The sequence below is a fragment of the Mirounga angustirostris genome, unplaced genomic scaffold (assembly GCF_029215605.1).
Source record: "Mirounga angustirostris isolate CCGP_5_RB_7025 unplaced genomic scaffold, mMirAng1.0.hap1 SCAF_12, whole genome shotgun sequence".
NCBI classification, from domain to species: Eukaryota; Metazoa; Chordata; class Mammalia; order Carnivora; family Phocidae; genus Mirounga; species Mirounga angustirostris.
Window position 1 is genome coordinate 44,451,223 of NW_026991720.1, and position 20,791 is coordinate 44,472,013.

General features: G+C 37.9%; 1 protein-coding gene across 5 annotated transcripts in view; it reads left to right on the forward strand.

Annotated features, from left to right (window-relative positions):
- Positions 1–20,791, forward strand: part of PDE1C (phosphodiesterase 1C) — a 409,149-nt gene that overhangs the window by 352,929 nt on the left and 35,429 nt on the right. For all 5 annotated transcript variants that reach the window (XM_064575093.1, XM_045864458.3, XM_045864460.3 and 2 more), the window contains one exon: positions 4,149–4,226. In XM_064575093.1, coding sequence (XP_064431163.1) covers positions 4,149–4,226 — 78 coding nt within the window. The remainder of the gene's footprint in view (positions 1–4,148; positions 4,227–20,791) is intronic.

The following is a 20,791-nucleotide window of genomic DNA, read 5'->3' on the forward strand; positions in this document are numbered from 1 at the left end:
ACTGGCAGAGCAGGCAGGCCTCGGACCTGCCACCTCATTTCCACCCCAGCACCCCAACACCCCAGCAGACTGCTTCTGGAGTGACACGAAAGGTGTGTGTTTTGTGGAAAACACATCTCAGAGGGGGTTGGGAACTAGAGAAATGGGTGGCTCAACCGAGCTTTGCATTCTCAAACTCCTAGATGAGTCTCTTCTTCTCAAAGGAGGAGTATGGAAGGGCTCCTGAGAGAGGCAAGATGTGTTTCTTCCCTGCTTTTTTCTTTTAGGAAGGTGGGTTAAAAATGGCTTTCCCTTAATAAAAGTAACATCAATAATATATATTGAATGCTTAATATATGCCAGACATTGTACATGAGATTTTACCTACATTAAATTATTTAAAAATGCCAACAATGCTGTGAGGTAGATATACTCATTCCCATTTTGCAGATGAGGAAACGGAGACTCAGAAAGGTTAAATCACTTGCTTAAGGTCAAGCAACCACGAAGTAGAGATTTCAAGTCAAATTCAGGTCTGAGTCCAAATTCTATGTTTCATAATCAGCATGTCCCTACTGTTTACAAGTTTTGGCACTATTGGGGAGAGTAGGAAATCAGAAGAATATTGAGGCTCAGCCGAGGTCCACAAGAACCTTATAATCTATTCCAGGGGTTGGCACACTTTTTCTGTAAAGGGCCAGATGGTAAATATTGTAGACTTTGGGAGCCATGCAGTCTCTATTGCAGCTGCTTTTAACACTCCTGTTTTAGTGCAAAAGCAGCCACAGGTAACATATAAATAAATGGGCATGGCTGAATTCCAATAAAACTTTATTTATAAAAATTCAAGTTTAAATTCTATATAATTTTCAAATGTCATTAAATATTCTTCTCTTTTTTCAACCATTTAATAATATAAAAACTATTCTTAGTTTGTGGGCCATATAAGACCAGGCACTGGGACCAAGTTTGGCTCATGGGCCATAGTTTGCCAACCCCTGGTCTGGTCAGGGAGAGAAACCAATGAACATAAACATGCTGGTCATAGAGAAGGTTATAAATTCTATGAGATGGGTATAAACAAATACCCAGAGAGGGCAGAGGTGGCAGGAATCAATTTTGGAGACCATTAGAGGGAGAGCCTGAAAGAAACAAACAGGAGCCCAAGTTTTCAACTAGGTTGTGTTTATTTCGCAAAGTAATCAACAGTCTACCATTTCCCTTAAAAACTAAGTATTAAATGAGAGATGGGAAAAGAAGTCATAAGCAATAATAAGAAAGGCTAATGGTGGTTCGGGACTGTGTTACAGTAGCCTAATTAAAATGATTTATAACTGTGCAGAAAGGCTCTTTTGTTTCCTCTGTTTATTGAATAACAGCTCACATCAGCTATTACTCCATATACAACCCATGGGAAATTACCTAATGGATTCTGTTCAAGGAACATCATCAAACAAACATGTGTCACTTTCCCATCATCCTTTTTGTGGTCACGCAAGGTACTTCCAGGATGGAACCAGAGGACAGTGGTTAATGGGGTTCTAGAGGTGTTCTCATCAGCAACTATGAGATCCCCAGGCTTTGGTCTCCATCAAGGTACTTCCTCTCTCAGCCTCCCCAACCCTGACTGAGGAAAAGGCAGGCTGCCCACAGACTGCTGGCTAGCATCCAGCAAATTGAACCTCTCCTGTGACTTCTGGAAGACATCCTGGTCTTGCTGCAGCTGTGCATAAAGCTCTAGTCCAGGGAAACCTAGAAGGCATAAAGTATTGTGCATTAAGATGTGAAGGCTCATTTAGGACAGAAAGACATTTTTTCTGCAGGGAATGAGTTTGACTACAGGGCTCAAGATCCTTGAGTCCATCTCTGGCATCCTTAAAACAAGAAGGAGCCAGTATTTGGACTGTCTCATGGGACCTCCAAAGGAATCCTTTCTTTGGCCATTGGTGGTGGTAAAGGGTGATGATCATATCCTTCACTTGAATTCCTCCTGCTTACACCCTGGCTAGAGTTGACCCCCTTTCCCCTCAATCCCTTCAGCCAGTTCATCCCATTTCAGAATTAAGAGTAAGAGGAAACTTGGAGAATTTATTGACTCTGAACTTAATTTAGGATTTGTCAAATTCCATTGAAAATACTTACTTTGTCGAATACATCACAACTCCAAATGGTCTTGAATTGTCCTTAGATAACCATTTCTTTATAAATCTGTAGGCCAAAGGCATTTAGAAATGGCAGCAGTAAACAGAAGCCTGAAATTGAAAACTTAAGCTTCATAGGGAAGTTGCAAGATACAGTGGTTGAGAGCTTAGCTTCTAGAATCAGACCCATCTGTGCATATTGTGGTAGATTGCTTTATTTATGCCTTAGGTTCCATAGCCATAAAATGGAGATGGTAATATGAGTTTCATGTCCATTCTTCACAAGTCGGTTGAAACAAAATCACTTTGTGGAAAGATCAGTTGGCCATTTATGCAAAAACTGTCAGACGAATGGCTTAAACCAGATCGACGACTGCCAACGGGAGCAGTTTTGCTGCCGGAAGGAGCCACACATGCAAGGTTGTGGGCAGAGGCGGGGCCGGGGTGGTATGTGAACCACTGGCGGGTGGCCAGTGCGCTGCGCTCAACACAGCTGGACGGACCAGCATGTGACACAGTGCTGCAGCGAAGCCAAAGGAGAAGTCACGCTCAGAAAACATCCTCAGTCATTTGATCAGTTTGTTATTCTGCAAATTGATCACTCAATGAATTAAACTGTGATGAATTCGTCTACTTTCAATTGTAGTACCTTCATAATGGCGTTGTTAGAAGAATTTAATGAAATGATGCCTATGCTATGCCTGGCACAAAGAAAGCAAAAAAGATAGGACCCTGCTTACTCCTTCCTGGTTGCAATTATTCTTAGGGTCTTCTTGCTTCAAGAAGTACCATATTTTAGTTGTAATATATTCTGGGTTTTACGCAGGCCAAAAGGAAAGATGCCATTAGTAAGACTGTAAGAAAAATTTCCAAAACTTGAGAATAAGACTGGGGGAGGGGATGCCATGTCCTTTCAATGTCACAGTGGCATACTCTTAAAAAGACATGGCCAGGGATTATTTGATTATCTTAGACAGGGGTCAGCAAGCTTTTTCTGTGCCGGCCCAGCCAGTAACTATTCCTGGGTTTGCGGGTCTCTGTTGCAACTCTGCGGCGCCCACCACCGCAGCGTGAAAGCGGCTGCAGACAGCATGCAAACAAAATGCATGTGATTATTTCCAAAGATCGCTGTTTCCACATTGGCCCCTGAGCTACAGGTGGATGACTCCTGCTTTAGGAGACCATGACTGTGTTTAACTTTGTCTTTTACTATTGACTCAAGCCTAGGCCCTATGAAGTTGTATGCTAACTTACAGATTTTTGACTGTTGGAAGAGATTACCTCCCCCACCCCAGGTTATGATTTTACTGCCCTGTAGGACATAACCAGTTTTGTTTCTAACACAGCAATCTTATTTTAACAGTTTTCTAAAATGCCTATAAATGCCCATTTCCTTAAATGTCTTGGCACCCTCCTTACGATCTCTCTGGTTCCTTCGCGAATGAATTAAGTAAGTTTTTGACACGCGTTTATTCTACATCTGTTTGCATAGTGTTTTTTAACATTTACAAATCATATTTCGACAAGCTTGTTACTTAGAATACCATTTATAACTCCGTTTTAGAGTTCAGTTGTCATTGCGTGATGTGCCAGATATCAGATTCACTACCTTAAATACATTTGTCCTTATATTATGTCTATAAAGTAGCTATTATTATCACCATTTTGCAGATGAGGAAACTGAAGCATATAGAAGTTAAGTAGCTATGAGCTGGCATAATTTACATTTGACCTAAGTTTTTCTGCTCTCCACAGCCCAATAATAGAGCTGAACTGCCTTTCTTGGAAAATAAACATTATTGGCTTAAGTGCAACTTTGTTTAAAGGAACTTTTTCTTAATTTCTGGATTGTAATCTAACTTTTGAGACCTAATATATGGCTTAAAAAGATACGTTCAGATATGTACCCCCTCATGACTAAAATTATGCACTTTTTTTTCCATCTTTTTACCTTGACAAGTTTAAGACTATTTATAACTTCCCTTTTAACTGTATACATATGCTGTTTGTCATGTTTATTACTTTCAGGTGACTTGAAAGATGGTAAAAATAAGACAGACAGGAAAGATCAATCTAATGTCGGAAGTGATTCAAAGAAAACAGATGGTAAGAGCATAATTCCCATTATATTTTTCCATAAAATGTGCAATTTAATGCAGGTTTGTTAGAATTACACCTCAAATTGAAATTGTGGTTGTTGATATATTCTTATATTATACCCTAAAAAAACCCTTCACTGCATTTAAGGAGTACTCGATCCCTATTTCAATAATTTACAGATTATCATTCTATCTCTTCCCCTCCACCATCCTTTGCTCCATCACAAATGCATTCTATACACTCTCTCTTTACCACTTGCCATTTTTTCATTTTCACTTTAAAGATGCCTCTGGACTTGCTGATTGGAATGGGATGGAATATGAGTCTTTGGTTGTGAATTGTGCAGCATAAATGGGAAATGCTCCATGTTTTCAGTTTCTACATTTTCTCTTTTAATGAGGAATTATTGCTTTCAATAAGAACAGAAATCTGTTTGGTGTTATCACTATGTTGGGAGACCCACATATTGGAGAACATACATAGTTGTAGAATGCAGTTTGGTCAGCAAGAATAAGTCTCAAGGGCAAGTTTTGAATGGCAGTCCCCACCAGACCAGTTAGACTGAACCTACCTTGTGATGTGCTCCATGAACACTGCTTTTACTTTTCACAAAGAGCATTCTACTCTCTCTAAAACCTCAAAGTTCAGATTATATTATCCTTCAGACTTTGTACTATCCTACTGAGAAAACTGTTCTCGCCTTTTTTTTTTTTTTTTTTTTTTAAGATTTTATTTATTTATTTGACAGAGAGAGACACAGCGAGAGAGGGAACACAAGCAGGGGGAGTGGGAGAGGGAGAAGCAGGCTCCCCGCAGAGCAGGGAGCCCGATGCGGGACTCGATCCCAGGACCCTGGGATCATGACCTGAGCCGAAGGCAGTCGCTTAACCAACTGAGCCACCCAGGCGCCCTGTTCTCGCCTTTTTTATAAATCTCCTGTTTCACTTGTAACATGGGCTTATTCTTAGCGACTCCTTCATACATGTACATGATATTAAACTGAAAATGCACGTTTCTAGGTGTCCCAGACGCTCTTTGAATCATACCTCCCTGGAGACATTGTATTGGATGCTTAGCTGTTCTTTGATAGTTTGGTTTTAATGTCACTGAAGAACAAATACTGAGTATCCAGGTGGAGGAGTAAGAAGAAATTTGAACACAACTCCACCTATTCAAAAGGAAGCAGCGCCTCTAACTTTCATCTCTAAGCCACTGTGACAGGCTTTCTTTATTCATATGTGTGAAATCAGTTCTCAAGCCTTTTCTTCTAAGCTCATTCAATAATTCACTCCAGGTGTCTTATCACATAATACCTAGGGAACACCCATGTGCAGTTTTTCACCAAATTGTTTATGCAAATGGAAACCACATACCTCATAAAGATACCCTCCTTGAATGATTGTGACTAAGACATGCATTACACAGAGACAAAACAGAATTCAAAATGACAGTCATCCTAGCCAGACTCTGTTATGGGTAATTGTTGCCAGATATCATTAAACCCAAGTCAAGGTAACACAAGCCAGAAAATGTACAGTAGAGGAAAATAGTGTTAGAGGTAAACCCAGCATCTGGACACCTGGCCCATCCTGCATTCAGTGACTAGCCCATCTGAATTCCTACAGCATAAAAGTGCAGAATAAACTAAGTCCCAAATCTTTAACATTGGCTCTTGTTGCATTTTTATATTGTGCTACAAATATCTGTTATGTTGTTGTCATGTGGGCATTGTGAATTACATTTTTACCTTCATTAAGCCTTTTGATTTTACCTGTGCCCTTTATAATTGAATTGTCCCCAAGTATTTAAAATAATTAACAGCTTTTTTAAAAGCGGGGTGTGGGAAGGGGTGAAGAGATACTATGTTCTATTGAACAAATAAACGTAAAGCTTGATTGCTTGGTGAACAAGATTCTTGATCCCATTGGACAGTGAACAGGGTGCAGTAGATAAAGAAGAGACATTTTCTGATGTCTATTCCTTTTCCCCTCCCAAACTCTAACTTTCCACTGATTCAAATGGGTCTGGTGTGTTTATACTAGCAAGTTTATACACAAACTCGGACATGAACAACTTTGTATTTTAATTTCATTGATGGGGTAACATGACATCAGTCATTCTCACTGCTTTGATATCATAAGGACATATATCACTGGGCTTTAGTTACTTGTGCTATCTTAGCCAAAAATCTTTCCCAGGACTAAAGCTATTCTTGGTGGCATGAAGTGGAAAAGATTTTGATCCGTCTCATTTATCTCTTCACCTTTGGTCATCAAGACTCTCTACTTTAGGAAAAAATTTAAATGATACATGGATCAGTGGGTACATTGATTTTTAAAAGCTGTCTAGTAACAACCACATACATTTTGAACATTTCTTTTTAATAGATCCTATTACATTTGATGACCAGAGGGAGTCAAACTATTTTTAATGCCTCTACCCCTAATACAGCCCCTGGGAACCAGTGGTGACCAGTTCTGTCTAATTTTTGAGAGGGAGTATCCAAGCACAATTCAGTGCCCAGTATGACCAAACCCACTATGGTTTGAAGTTGCAACATTGTACGCATTCAGAAAGAAACCTGATGGAAACTGGACCATGGTTGGTTATTCCCAAACTCCACTGAGCTGAGGCACACACAGAAGGAAGGGGTATGTGCTAAAAGCATAAATTATATCCTGGCATAGTGAACACATTGCAGTTGTACATTATCTCTGTCAGGCTGCTGAGGTAGTACTTAGTATCCTGCAGCACTAATTTTTGAACTGACTTCAAAGAATGAATGTCCTTTGAAACTACCTTATTTACTCTTAGGGAGAAATGTACTAACATAAAAAGATCGAGGCCTCTGAGCCAAGATTCTCTCAGGGCCTAAACTTTTACAGTGTCACTGGGAGACTTGTGAGGTGCCAGTGAATGAATTATTTCCTGTGTGTTTTTAGTCATGTTTGAAACAGCATAGCCTCTTGGACCTGTCATAATTTTTTATAGTTGCCCAGAAATATGAATTTGCCTTTAACTTTATTTGACTACAGAGATATGAGAGAGAGCAACCATTTGTGCCTCTCAAAAGATTGATTATAATTAGCCCCTACAGGGTTATTTGCCAAGTCTCAGAGAGGGAGTTCAGCAGGCATTTCTCCTTCACTGAATGTTCTGGGAATTGGAATGTTTAAAGGTGTTCATGAAATTTAAAAGTCAACTACGTAGAGTGAAAAGGGTAGACAAAAGACTATTTATGGACCTCCGCTTCCTCCAAAGAGGACTAATAAGAATTAGATTCACCCTTTCACCTGAAACCATAATAATCATAATAAAAGACAACTTATGTGAAAGAATAGATTCCAAGATACTGGACATCAAGAAATGAAGGACAGTGATCTCCAAGAAACAGGAAACAAATGAAATAAATCCTTTGATTGCTCCAGCTTACTCCCTTGAGAGGGTTTCCAGGCAGCATAATGAAGGGGAACCCAGGCAGACCTGATGGACTCCTTGAGTTGAAGAGTTGGATAAGGATCCAGGGAGAGCCATGGTGGCTAAAGTTAACAAGATAAAGCACCAGAGAGGAGAGAGCTGTAGAGATATAGAACTCCATAGATCTAAAGAGTAGTCATTCATCAGAGTACTGATTGACCCATACAGATAGGAAACTACCTGAGATCAGGAAAGAACCATTCAAGAGGATTAGGGGGAATGGTCCTAATGTTCACACCTCATATAAGGCAAGAAAAGTGCCTATTCCCACTAGCCAGACTTGAATACCTCATAATTTAAAGGGAATTGGGTAGAATTCACCTAATTGTCTTATTTTATTAGTGGGGGAGTAAATAGCTGTAGGCTAAATGCTGCTTTGATCTCACCTAATAAACCTTGAAAACAAGACATGAAAGGATCCCCAAGTGTTTCCAAATAACTACACCCCAGAGTAAAGCTCATAGGTATATATAGAAATACAAAAATATCCAGTACCCAACAAGGTAAAATTCACAATGTCCAATATCCAATCAAAAATTACTGGATGTGCAAAGAAGCAAGAAAATACTACACATAATGAGAGAGAGAGACAACTGAAACAGAAGTTAGAATGTCAGACAAGAACATTAAAGTAGTTCTTATAACTATAGCCCATATGTTTGGAAGTTGTTTAGAGACATGGGAGATATAAAGAAGGGAAAATCAAACTTCTAGAGATGAACACTATAATGTCTGATGTGGAAAACACACTGAGTGGTATTAGCTAAATAATATTGGATGAGATTAATAATAAGTACAGTGGATGAGATTAGACATTGTAGAAGAAAAGAGTAGTGAAAAACTATCCAAAATGAAACAGAAAAAAATTATAAAGAGCATCAGTGAATTGTAGGACATCTTCAACAGCCTAATGTATGTGTAACTGGAGTCCCTAACATAAAGAAGAGAGAGAGGAGGAAAGAAAAATATTTGATGAAGTATTTACTTGGGCAAAGTAAATTTTGCCCAGTGATGAAAAGTGTAAATGCACAGACTCAAGAAGCTCAGTAAAGCCCAAGCACAAGAAATTTGAAGAAAATTACACCAAAACATGTCATAATCCCATTATTCAAACCAATAATGAAGAGAAAATTTAAAAATATCGAGAGGAATAAAAAACTCATGTGCAATTGAACAAAGATAATGATAATTGTAGATTTCTTATCAGAAACAGTGCAAGTAAGAAGACAGTGGAACAACATCTTTCACATGCTAAATGAAAAAAGAATTTGATTAAGAACTCCATACCCAGCAAAAATATCTTCAGATATAAAAGCTGAAAGAATTCATCATTGGTAGACCCCACACTACAAGAAATGTTAATGAAAGACAGTAGGATAACTATGCCAGTTGGAAATATGGACCTGCACAGAAGAATGAGGCACATGAAAAATGGTAACTAGATGGATAAATACATAAGATTTTTTCTTATCATTTAAATCTCTTAAAGATAATTGACTATTTGAACAAATAATAATAATACATCATCTGATTTATAAGATATACAACTGAGGGGCACTGTGTGGTACGTTCGGTTAGGTGGCTGACTCTTGGTTTCAGCTCAGGTGGTAATCTTAGGGTCATGAGATCAAGTCCTGTGTTGGGCTCCATGCTCAGCATGGAGTTTGCTTGAGATTCTTTCTCCCTCTCCCTCTGCCCCTCCTGTGTATTCCCTCTCTCTTAAATAAATAAATAAATAAATCTTAAAAAATAACATATACGACTGAAATAGCATAAAACAATAGCATAAACAGACAACAATAGCATAAAAAGCTGCGAAGGGAGAAATGGAAGTATACTATTATAAAGTTCTTTATACATGAAGTGATATAGTATCATTTGAAGGTAGATTGTGATAAATTAAGAACATATACTATAAACTCTAAAGCAATTAAATTAAAATAACAAAACAAAGACATGTAGCTAATAAGCCAACAAAAGAGATAAAATGGAATTGTAAAAATACTTAATCCACAAGAAGGTAAAAAAAAAGATAAGAAGGGAACAAAGAACATATGAGACAAATAGGAAACAAATAGCAAGATCATAGACTTAAAACTAAGCATATCAGTTATGACATTAAATGTCCTAAAGACCCCAATAAAAAGGCAGAGATTTTCAAATTGTAAAACACAATTATAGTCTGCCTTTATTAAAAAAGACACAAATAGCCCAAAAGTAAAAGGATGGAAATTGGTATACCAAGCTAACACTAATAAAAAGAAAGCTTGAATGACTGCATTAATATCTGACAAAGTAGATTTCATTGCAAACACTGTCACCAGAGTTAAAGAAGTTCATTTCATGATAAAGTTGTCAGTTTATCAAGACGATATACTAATCCTTTTTACTTATGCACTGAAGTATATAAAGCATGAGTGGGGGGAAGGGCAGAGGGAGAAGCAGACTCCCCACTGAGCAGGGAGCTGAGGGCTTGATCCCAGGACCCTGGGATCATGACCTGAGCTGAAAGTAGATGCTTAACCAACTGAGTCATCCAGGTGCTCCTGCAAAACAAATTTTTAATCCATAATTTTATTTAGAGACATTAACATTCCTCTTTCAGTTGTTGATAGAATAAATAGATGTAAAATCAGCAAGGAAAGGAAGATTTGAACAACACTACCAACCAACTTTACCTAAGTGGCATCCCTAGAATATCCAACAATAGAGAATACACATTCTTTTCAAGTGCACACAGAACATTTATCAATATAGACCAGATTGTGAGATATAAAACAAGTCCCAATAAATTGAAAAGGATCCAAGTCATACAAAGTAAATTTACAGGTCATAGTGGAGTTAAATTGGCATAAGGATATTCATATTATTTTATTATCCTTTTAATTTTTGTAGAATATGTAATGACCTAATCTATTATTTTTTTATATTGGTAATTTGTCCTTTTTCTCCTTTTTTCCCAGACTAGTCTGGCTAGAGGATAATAAGTGTTATTAATTATTGTTGTTAATATTCCCCATTGTTTTTCTGTTTTTATATCGTTGATTTCTTATCTTTTTATTTTTTTTTTCTTCTCCTTGCTTTGGGTTGAGTTTGCCTTATTTTTTAGCTTTTTTTTTTTAAGGTGGAAGCTCATGTGATTAATTTGAGATTTTTTTTCTAATGTAGGCATTAAGTGCTGTAAATTTCTCTCTAAGTACCAGTTTAGGAGTATGCCATAAATTTTAACGTGTTGCACTTGTATTCACATTTAGTTCAAAATACTTTATAATTTCCATTTTGATTTTTATATTGATCTAAGAATTATTTAGAGGCGTAGTGTTTAGTTGCTAAATATTGGGGGATTTTCCAGAGATAGTGGAAATGTAAGTCCTCTCCAAACTGATCTATGGATCCATGCAATGGCAATTAAAATCCTAGCAGGTTTTTTTTTTTTGTAGAAATTGACAAACCAATTCTAAAATTTATATGGAAATGCAAAGCACCCAAAATAGACAAAGCAACTTGGAAAAAGAAGGGAAAAGTTGGAAGACTAAAAAGTAGGCCTTATTTGAGACTTACTATAAAGCTGTAGTAATCAAGGCAGCATGGTATTAGCATCAAGATAGACAAATGGGTCAATAGAATAGAATAGAGAGTCCAGAAATAGATCCATATGTATACAGACAACTTATTATTGACAAGGGGCATTCCATGGAGAAAGGTAGTCATTAACAAATGGTGATGGAACAATTTGCTATTGATATGCAAAATAATTACCTCCTATATTTTACATCATATGCAAACATTAAAATAGATCATAAACCTAAATTGAAAGTATAAAACTATAAAACTCATGGTTAAGAGAACAGGAGGAACTCTTAGAAATCTCACATTAGGCAAAGGTTTTCTAGGTATGACACCAAAAGTGCAAACCATAAAAGAACACATTGATAAATTATACTTTATCAAAATTAACAACACCTGCTCTTCAGAAGCTTCTATTGGGAGAATGAAAAGACAACCCATAGACCTGGGGAGAATATTTGCAAAGCCTATATGTTTTAAGGGAGTTGTATCCAGAATATATAAAGAAACTTCAATGTTCAATAATAAGAAAATAAACAACTTAATTAAAGACATGCAAAAGATTTAAACATTTCACAAGAAGAGATGTACAGCTAGCAAATAAGTACATTAGGGAGATCATAGGCATAGTAGGGAATACAAATTAAAAGCCAAATTAAAGACCGTATTGAGAGAAAACAAAACAAAACTTACATACAGGGAGATGATTTTACACTTGTATATTGTATTCACCTAATAATTTCTTAGCTCTCTACTTCCCTTTGCTTGTCAGGACACAACTTTGTCAGCTCATTTCCTTATAGACACTCTTTCTGCATGTTTCTTAAGTTGCTCATGGTCTTGTCTTTCACTCAATACAGGAAACATAAAAGGTAATAGAGCCAATATTCTTGTTAGTTCATACAGAATAACTACTTGAGATTAAAGGTTTGTTGTGTACATTCATGCGGTTTACCTGTGATGTGATTCTTCACAAGACTGGTATCTCATGACCTTGACTTGCTACAGGGCTCACAAGAGTCAACTGAAGAAATGAATATGTTTTTCCTGTTTTCTAGCTAGCTGATCCTACCAAAGTAGTTTGAAAGTGGGTAAATAAATGGAATGGATGACTTTGACTTTGTTAGATGCCTTTTGTTCTATTATAATAGATGCACCAAGTTATGAATAACAGCAGCGGAAGAATATAGTCTGAACCTTTACACTTGAGTTGTACTTGATGTTCTTATTTTTCAGCTAATGTTGAAAATATTTTGTTAGTTGCCAAAAGGGTGGGGTGTCATGACTTGCTTTGCAGTGGAGTTGGTAGTGAGAGATAGATAGGGCCTGCACAGGCCTGGAGGTGTGCCCTTCTCTGCAAATCCAGGGAGGAAACAGCCCAACAGCAGGGTGCCTGGAGAACTGAGACACATGTCTATCTTCACAGCGGAGATAGTTTCTGACTTAGGTTCATGTTCAGAGATTTGAGAAGCAACAAACACCCTGGCACATAGATCATTATTCAGGAGGCATGCATTTGCTGAGACCATCATCAGTTTTCAAGTCTGTATAAATACCTGTACCCCAGTATTCTCTTCTCAGGGAATCATGCTCACCTCATTCTTTCTTCCAAATATTTTTTCCCACACTACTCAGGACAGTGGTTGTTAGGCTGTCTTTATACACCAGAATAAAGAACTCCCCTATTTCAGACCCATCGAAACCATAGCTTGTAGGTCAATGCCTCCTTTTATTACCTCATTGTTCCAATCTATGCTGTTTCTTCCCACGGGGCTTCTTTTTTTTTTTTTTTTTTTTTAAGATTTTATTTATTTCTTTGACAGAGAGAGAGACAGCGAGAGCAGGAACACAAGCAGGGCGAGTGGGAGAGGGAGAAGCAGGCCTCCCGCCGAACAGGGAGCCCGATGTGGGACTCGATCCCAGGACCCTGGGATCATGACCTGAGCCGAAGGCAGACGCTTAACGACTGAGCCACCCAGGTGCCCCTCCCACGGGGCTTCTTAATATCACTTGCAGCTAATGCAGAGCGATAGAAACAATTGAACACTTTTACCCATCTTCAGTATACTCAAATTTGAATCAATCCCATATATCCTACCTAGCCATGGGGGACTTTATAGGCATTTATATTCATTTAATATTTTCCTCAAGTTTTGACAGATTGATTTGTTTCTAAACAGCTGTCAATATGATTTTACTCAGAATTCTAATGGGTTGACAAGTCTTAGAGGGCAGTGTCTTAATGGCCATCTTAGTTCAAACTTCTATAACTTCTATCCCAATTTATGTTGCATAAGGCACACATTAGACAATTTTTTATAGGAGAGGTTATGGAATCTTGAAAATTCTTGACATAGGATTTGTGAAGTGAAATCCACTTTGTGGACTTTCATTCATTTTGTTCTGTATGTAAGAACTATCTTATCTGGAAAAAAACAAGCAATCCCTTCATTTGGGAGCCTACACTATATGTGAATGATGTAAAGGAGACCTGCTGATTAGCAAGAATTAGCAAGAAGGGCTCCACACAATGGCAGAGGAGTTTCATATTGACAGTAAATGAAGAGTTAGTTATGCTGCAAAAGATTTGTTGACACTAACACCAATACTCATAACCAATGTATGGTTTTGACTGCTAATTTACTGATGTACAATATGTACACTGAAATACTCCTGTCACCTGGCCAGTCAATGGTTTCTTTCTCCTGAAGCAAAACCTACCTGAGAACTCAAATCATATCAGAAAATTGCTTGGCAAGCTGTAAGGAGAGTTAGTTGATGAAGTGTGACTTCAAGGTAGAATATCTTCATACATCTGTCTCCACCATTGGGATAGACTTGCCAAGAAGAATAGATGGGGGCCATCTTCATGCCCTGTATTCTGACAGTGCAAGAGGCATTCCTCCTTGGCACCTCTCTTTCTAGTTTCCTTTTCGACCATACATTCAGCCATCAGATGGGTTCATATTTGGAGTAGATGTTCATTCTTGTTCACTTTTAGTTGTTCTTGATTACATTTCTGGACCTTAATCTTAAGGAAACTTCTTTGTTTTTAAGGCATTGTTTTTGATTCCCCACCATCGGCTACCAGATTTTCATAAGCTTTATACATCTCCAGAGGTACGCTCAGATCATGAAGTGTGATGAGTAAAAAGGGCCAAGGATGGTGAACAGTTCTGATAACACTAGCTGTTACCCTGTCCTTTCCTCTCACATCCAAGGCAGTGCTACTGTAACAATAACCTTGAGTCCTTCCTAATTTACTTTAAGAACAAAACCTGTAAAACTTCAGTATTTAACTGTTTTTAGCAATGACTGATTTGCAGTACACCTCACTATTGATCAAGCCACTGAAGTCAACCTCTGCTGTCTCGAGGTAGTTTCTACAAATAGTTAATCCCACCTTTTGGGTTTTTTACTTGTTTCCTTCTCAGAGGAGAATATTTTTTTCTTAGTTCTGGGAAGATATTTCACTGTAGCCCTTTATGCATTGACAAAAAGAAGGCCTATTTCTTTAATGAAGAATTTTCCCTCAACATGAGAATCCAGCATCCTTCTGAGTTATTTTCCATGAGTGTACAGGGACCAAATATCTGGAGTCCCCTGAGTTCCAGTTAAGATAAGTCATCATAACAACACATGTTCTGATTAATATCCCATTTCCCTTAGCCATTGGTCCATGAAAACACCTGTGACCCATTTGCTTAACAAATTTATGTGTATGTATTAACATATGGAGCGTCAACAATAAGGAAATGGTATAGTTTAGCAAGAAAAGCCATGAAATATTTGTTTTTCAAAACATTTTATATCCTTATTTTCTCAAGTAGTGAGATAACCCAAGGGTCTAAACCCTGCACTCCAATGTCCCTGTCAAAGGAAAACTACAAAAGTTTGATAAATGGAGGAGAGAATTGCAAAATTATTTTTTAGATGCCTGTTATTCTCATGTATCTGGATAAAACCTCACTAATTAGATTTAAAGGGTTTTGTTGCAAAACATTTTGATTGATATACTTAAGTGTCATTTTCTAGTTATCTTCAGAAGCTGTGCTGTAGGTTGACCCAACAAGAGTTATTGTGAGTTCAGCAATGCTGAAACCCAACATAATTGTTTTTTGGATGGATTTGGGGGAAGAATATTAACCATTACATGATATGTGGGTAGGAAGTGGTCAAATGGGGTGAACTAAAAATGTTCCTGCTCCTTTTACTACCGACTTATACTCTTGAGAGCATGGAAGTACAAAGCCTATTACTTACACATGGTTCTAGCTTCAATGAGTCACAGTGAATCAAAACAGCTAGCTCTTTCGGTTACAAACATCCATTTCAAACCAATGTATATACTTTTAGGTTTAGTGAATATCTTTGTGCTTCTCTCAATATCTTTGTGCTACTATCATCCTCCTGTATATTTTTGTACTTTTGAAATTCCCATTGTAGTATCAAAACAGCAACTGAAATATATATATATACACATACACATACACACATACACATACATATATATGCACACATATATATGAAATATATATATAAACAGATACGGGATATATTATATATAATTGTGTAAGTATATGTATAGTATATACATATATGTATATTGCATAGGTAGATGATATAATCTATATAATACAACGTAAGATTGGTGTGTTTAAAATAATTAAATTGTGTTATACCAAAGAAAACTTCTAAAGTCATTCATGCTTTTTACATAGCCGTTTAGATTCCAGTCTCTTACCAAATAACTACATAGTAGAAATGTCAAAAGTATATTAGGTACACTTTGGTAATGACAAAATTAATCTTTTTAAACAACTTTTCCCTTGGAATTATTGGTATATAAGCTTTCATTGTTTCACTTTATCTTCTAGGCATTTCGTTACACTCTTAATGTACCATTGTATTTTTAAAGGAACCCAGTCTGGCAGAAAGGATTATAATTTTGGAACTGTGGAAAATGTGATTAAAAATAACTTCTTAGTATTCATGAAATAAATATTTATCTGTTTTCCGCCTAAAATGTTAGATATTGTCAGATTCAACACAGGGGATGGGAGGAACACAAGTAGCAATGCATTCATCAAAAGAAACTCTATGAACATTATAAAAAATTCTTTAAAATAACAGCTGCCTTTGCAATAAATATGTGCCAATTCCAGGAGCTAGCCCTGTCTACATTGTTAATGCCCTTTCTTTTCTAGACACCCACACACTAGGAGAACCGTTAAAAATGCAATATCAAGCAAGTATCAAAGCTTCCTCTTTGTGTTTATTCTTAGCATTCTCCACAGAAGGGCACCACGATCTTCAAGTGATGACATATGTATTTCATAAGTATTAGCCCTCTACAATACATGCACGCTATTTTTATCTTCTACTCTGGAGCCACAGTGAAAACCTGAGAAAAAATATTTGTTTTTTCTTTCACTTACTTTGAATCTTATATTGCTTTTCCTGAACTAATAAAATTGAGAAAAACATGAAGAGCAGTCATAATGTTTCAGGTCTAAAATTCCAGCCTCACTTAACTTTTCTGAAGGACTTTCTTGGTCTCTATGGAGGACTTTCTTGGTCTCTGTGGTCTCTGGCTTCTTGTTGCCTTCAAAAACAGCAGGTTCAAAGACTGATCAGAAACAAAACTTAAGTATGCAGACAACTCGAGGTCGTCTCACCTGCCCCAAGGAGTGGTAGGGGCTGTTGATGCCTGATGTTTACTTACCTCTGAAGAGTGCGCCAGGCCCTGGAGCACTTGCAAACTTGAATGTTTTCATTGTTTCTTTAAGCGTTAAAGTACTAATTTCTTTTTTTTTTTTTAGGCTTTTATTTATTTATTTGACAGACAGAGAGACACAGCGAGAGAGGGAACACAAGTAGGGGGAGTGGGAGAGGGAGAAGCAGGGGGAGTAGGAGAGGGAGAAGCAGGCTTCCCGCTGATCAGGGAGCCCGATGCGGCGCTCGATCCCAGGACCCTGGGATCATGACCTGAGCCGAAGGCAGACGCTTAACAACTGAGCCACTCAGGCGCCCAGTACTAATTTCTTAATAAGAGAGTAACAACAGTAAAACACCTTGGGCAGTGTGGGGCAGAAGAGAGTGAGTTATTCACAGATTTTCAGTTTGGAAAGACCATGCTGTGTAAAGGGAAGGAGCAGGCAGAAAAGTTAGAGAATAAAACTTTAATACCATCATTATTCTCAGTGATAGCACAGATGCCATGGACCAAAAGAAAAGAAAACATTGGGCAAGGGTTGGAGCTAAAAACTGCCATCTTTTGTTCTGTTTTTATTCTGTGTATTTGGATCAAATGGGTACATTTTAAGAGCTCAGCATGTTGGCATAGGCAAGGTTTCAGGAAGTTATATTCCCATAAATTTACTTACTCACTTATTCTGTCTGTTTGTCCATCTGTTCATTCATCCATCCATCCATCCACCCATCTATCTTAGCAGGGCTGTAGCATTAATATTCCATGCGGTGAAATTCACTTAGAATAATCATACTGTAATCATATCCGTTATCATTTGGGGCAAGGAGAAAGCAGGCAATGTATGCTTTTGGATATTTAGTGATAACCATTTAAAATAGCACTTACAACCTAAAACAGTGAAATCTGTGCTTGGATAAATTCTATCAGCTATAGCTAAAATAATGTTTGTTTGTTTCTAGCATTTCCTCATTATTAAAAAACAAAACCAAACCAGAACCCACTTATAAGTCCCACAGAAATTCTACTAGACATCTAAAATTGGGTTTGGTTTTGCCACATTTATTCTTCCTTTCCATTGCTTACTGTATTTTGTTGTTTTCATAGAAAGTTGACTCAATACGGAGGCAGCTATGGTAGAGTTTCTGGAACCTGAAAATCTGGTTTGAATCCCAGCTCTGTTCTCAGCCAAGTCAGCTTATTTCTTTGAGCTTGGATGATAGTTGAATCAGGCTGTAAAAAATCAAAACCAAGAAAAATGAAAAGAAAAGTGTTTACAGTTGTTTTTCAAGCCTGGTGCCAGATTCCTATGAGGCCTGCCTCGTAGATGATCTAGGAATAAACATTATGACAGATAAACACATTTTTAGAGTCAAATCACGTTAAATCGAAATTTAAGCCTCTTCGTAAAACAATCATCTTTAAACAAAATGGTTTCATACAGCATCTCCACTTACCTGTAGGAGGAATAGCGTGGGAAGTGTGGGATAAACAAGGCCACACTGTTGTCAGTTTCCACCTCCTTTTTCTCCAAATGAAGTTGCTGAAACATTTTTTGTTGTTCATTTCCGTAGAGTAAATATGTTTCTGTGAATTCATACAGCATGTGCCTCAGGATTCAGAGCCTCTGTGGCTGCCCCTTTGTGAGACGTAAGAAGTCTTTGGTCAAAGGGTGGGTGGGTGGATGGCACTCGCCTAGATATTTTCTCGAATTATCTCAAGTTAGGTGAAGATATTTTCCATTTCTGCTTATCAGTCATAAAAAGGTGGGTGAGTTTAACTGCTTTTTGTGGCCTCCAAAAAGCCAACATAGATTTACAATCAATGGAATTCAAAGACCCTAGAACAAAAAATAATCCTTCATCTCAGTTAAATACCGAGTGGCCACTTACTTGTCTTCAGGAACTTATAAAATAAAAGTAATACTTTGTGGTCTTACCCAATTTTAGCTTAAAATGCTTACCCAATTTTAGTATAAATTGAAAACAAAGACACAAAGCCACACCACAACAAAGCAAATATAGGACACTCAGGGATGAGGGGAGGAAGTGTGGAAAGAGTGAGGAGCAAGCCTGCCTTACAGAGCATGTCAACGCCACCTGCAAACATGTGCCTCTTCTCCAGGACATTAGTGTCCCCAGTGGGGCAAGTTCTTCAAAGGAAATACACGTTTTTGACATATCCTACCTTGCTCTTGAATAAAATAAAAAATAAATACATTTATGATTTTCTTTTTAATTTTTGTTTCCTGCTATGAAAAGATTTTCAAAAAGGGTGGCAAGAGACTTCCTACTCATCGTTATGCTTCTGTATCTGTCCCATCTACCTGATGCTTATTTAATTCACTTCCTTTCAGTTAAAAAATAATTTGTTGAGCACGTGCCCTAAGAGATTTATATTTATATAAAAAAATTTATATAAATATGTGTAATGTGTGTAATATACGCACAGAGTTATGAAGATAAGTGATGTTTTCCCTGCCCTCAAGGAATCTACATCTTGCAGGTAGCTGTGATATGAGGCACCTTACAGCAAGTGCCCTAAGAGATTTATGAACGGAAACTACTTTCGACAGAGCAAGTGTTTGGGAAGGCTAGGATGGTCATTCAGGTCCCAGACCCAGCTACAGAGCATCTTTTACTGTTGGTTGTACTTAATGAATACAGGCGCAGCTTAGACACGTTTCCTTTATATACCTCTTCCCTCCATGCCTTGACCAGAAGACTGTGGAGGGGAAGGTGGAGATCCACAGCCAAGTCACTTCTCATCTCACTCAGAAGCAATGCCTAGAAAAGGAGAAAGGTCTTCTTTCAGGAGCCTTTGGGGTCCATTAGGATCCTAGATGGACTTCTTTCCATCTCTGGAGAAACCCTGCAAGCTGGACAGCTGGCCACTGTTCATGGAGGCCACATGAAAGGAGATGTGAATCCCTTCCCTTGTTGGCTAATTGAGGCTCACTGGGTATAACAGTGGTCCTTGTCAGCTCTCCCTAGCATCCTTCCAACCAATTGATCAATTATTAAAAAATCAACCTCAGACTTATATCATCATAATAAAATTGGGTTTTATATTTGAGGGTGTGGGGACATCTCCTAAGGTGGTTAGTGCTATGATGATTGAAAGGAGTTTCATTACATATGACCTCAAACGGATAATGGTGGGGCCAGAGCGCTAAGGAGGAGTGCTGTCTGGCAACTCCCACCCAGACCAAATCGCGCAGATGATCAGAATCAGGGGGAGGTTTCTAGTCCTTGATTTCAGCTTTCGTTTCACCCCTTTCCCTCCCTGGGAAGTTCCAGAGAGGCAACTGGTCACTTCCCTCACTGCCAGTGCTAACATCAGAGTAAACTGGTCAGAAGTTTTTCTCTTTTCTGTTACTTCTGCTGAATGGGTGAAGGTGCTGTCGAAGGGTAAACATGCATGGGACCAGAATGAAGAAAGGAACAACAGGAGGATTGGATCAATGGCCCCTGGAAAATTGAGAATTGAAAATAATTACAAAAGATCAGATAGGGCTCTCCTATTTCTCAACTAGTTCACTGCCTAATTTCAACTAAGTCTCCTTTAGGACAGTATCTTAGTCTTTCAAGTCGAATATGAAATGTTCCTTATCCACTAATGACGCCTAACATTTCTGTAGGTAAATGGTGTAATCCTTAAAAACTAAGCCACTGTACCCCTCTTCCTTTGGAGCCCTGCACAGGAGGGAACCCTCTCTAACTATAAGGCATGATGACTTGCAGTCCCTGCAACATTCATGGGAAGCAATAACATGGTGGTTTTTGTTTGTCTGCTTGCTTTTTAGAAATTCTGTCCA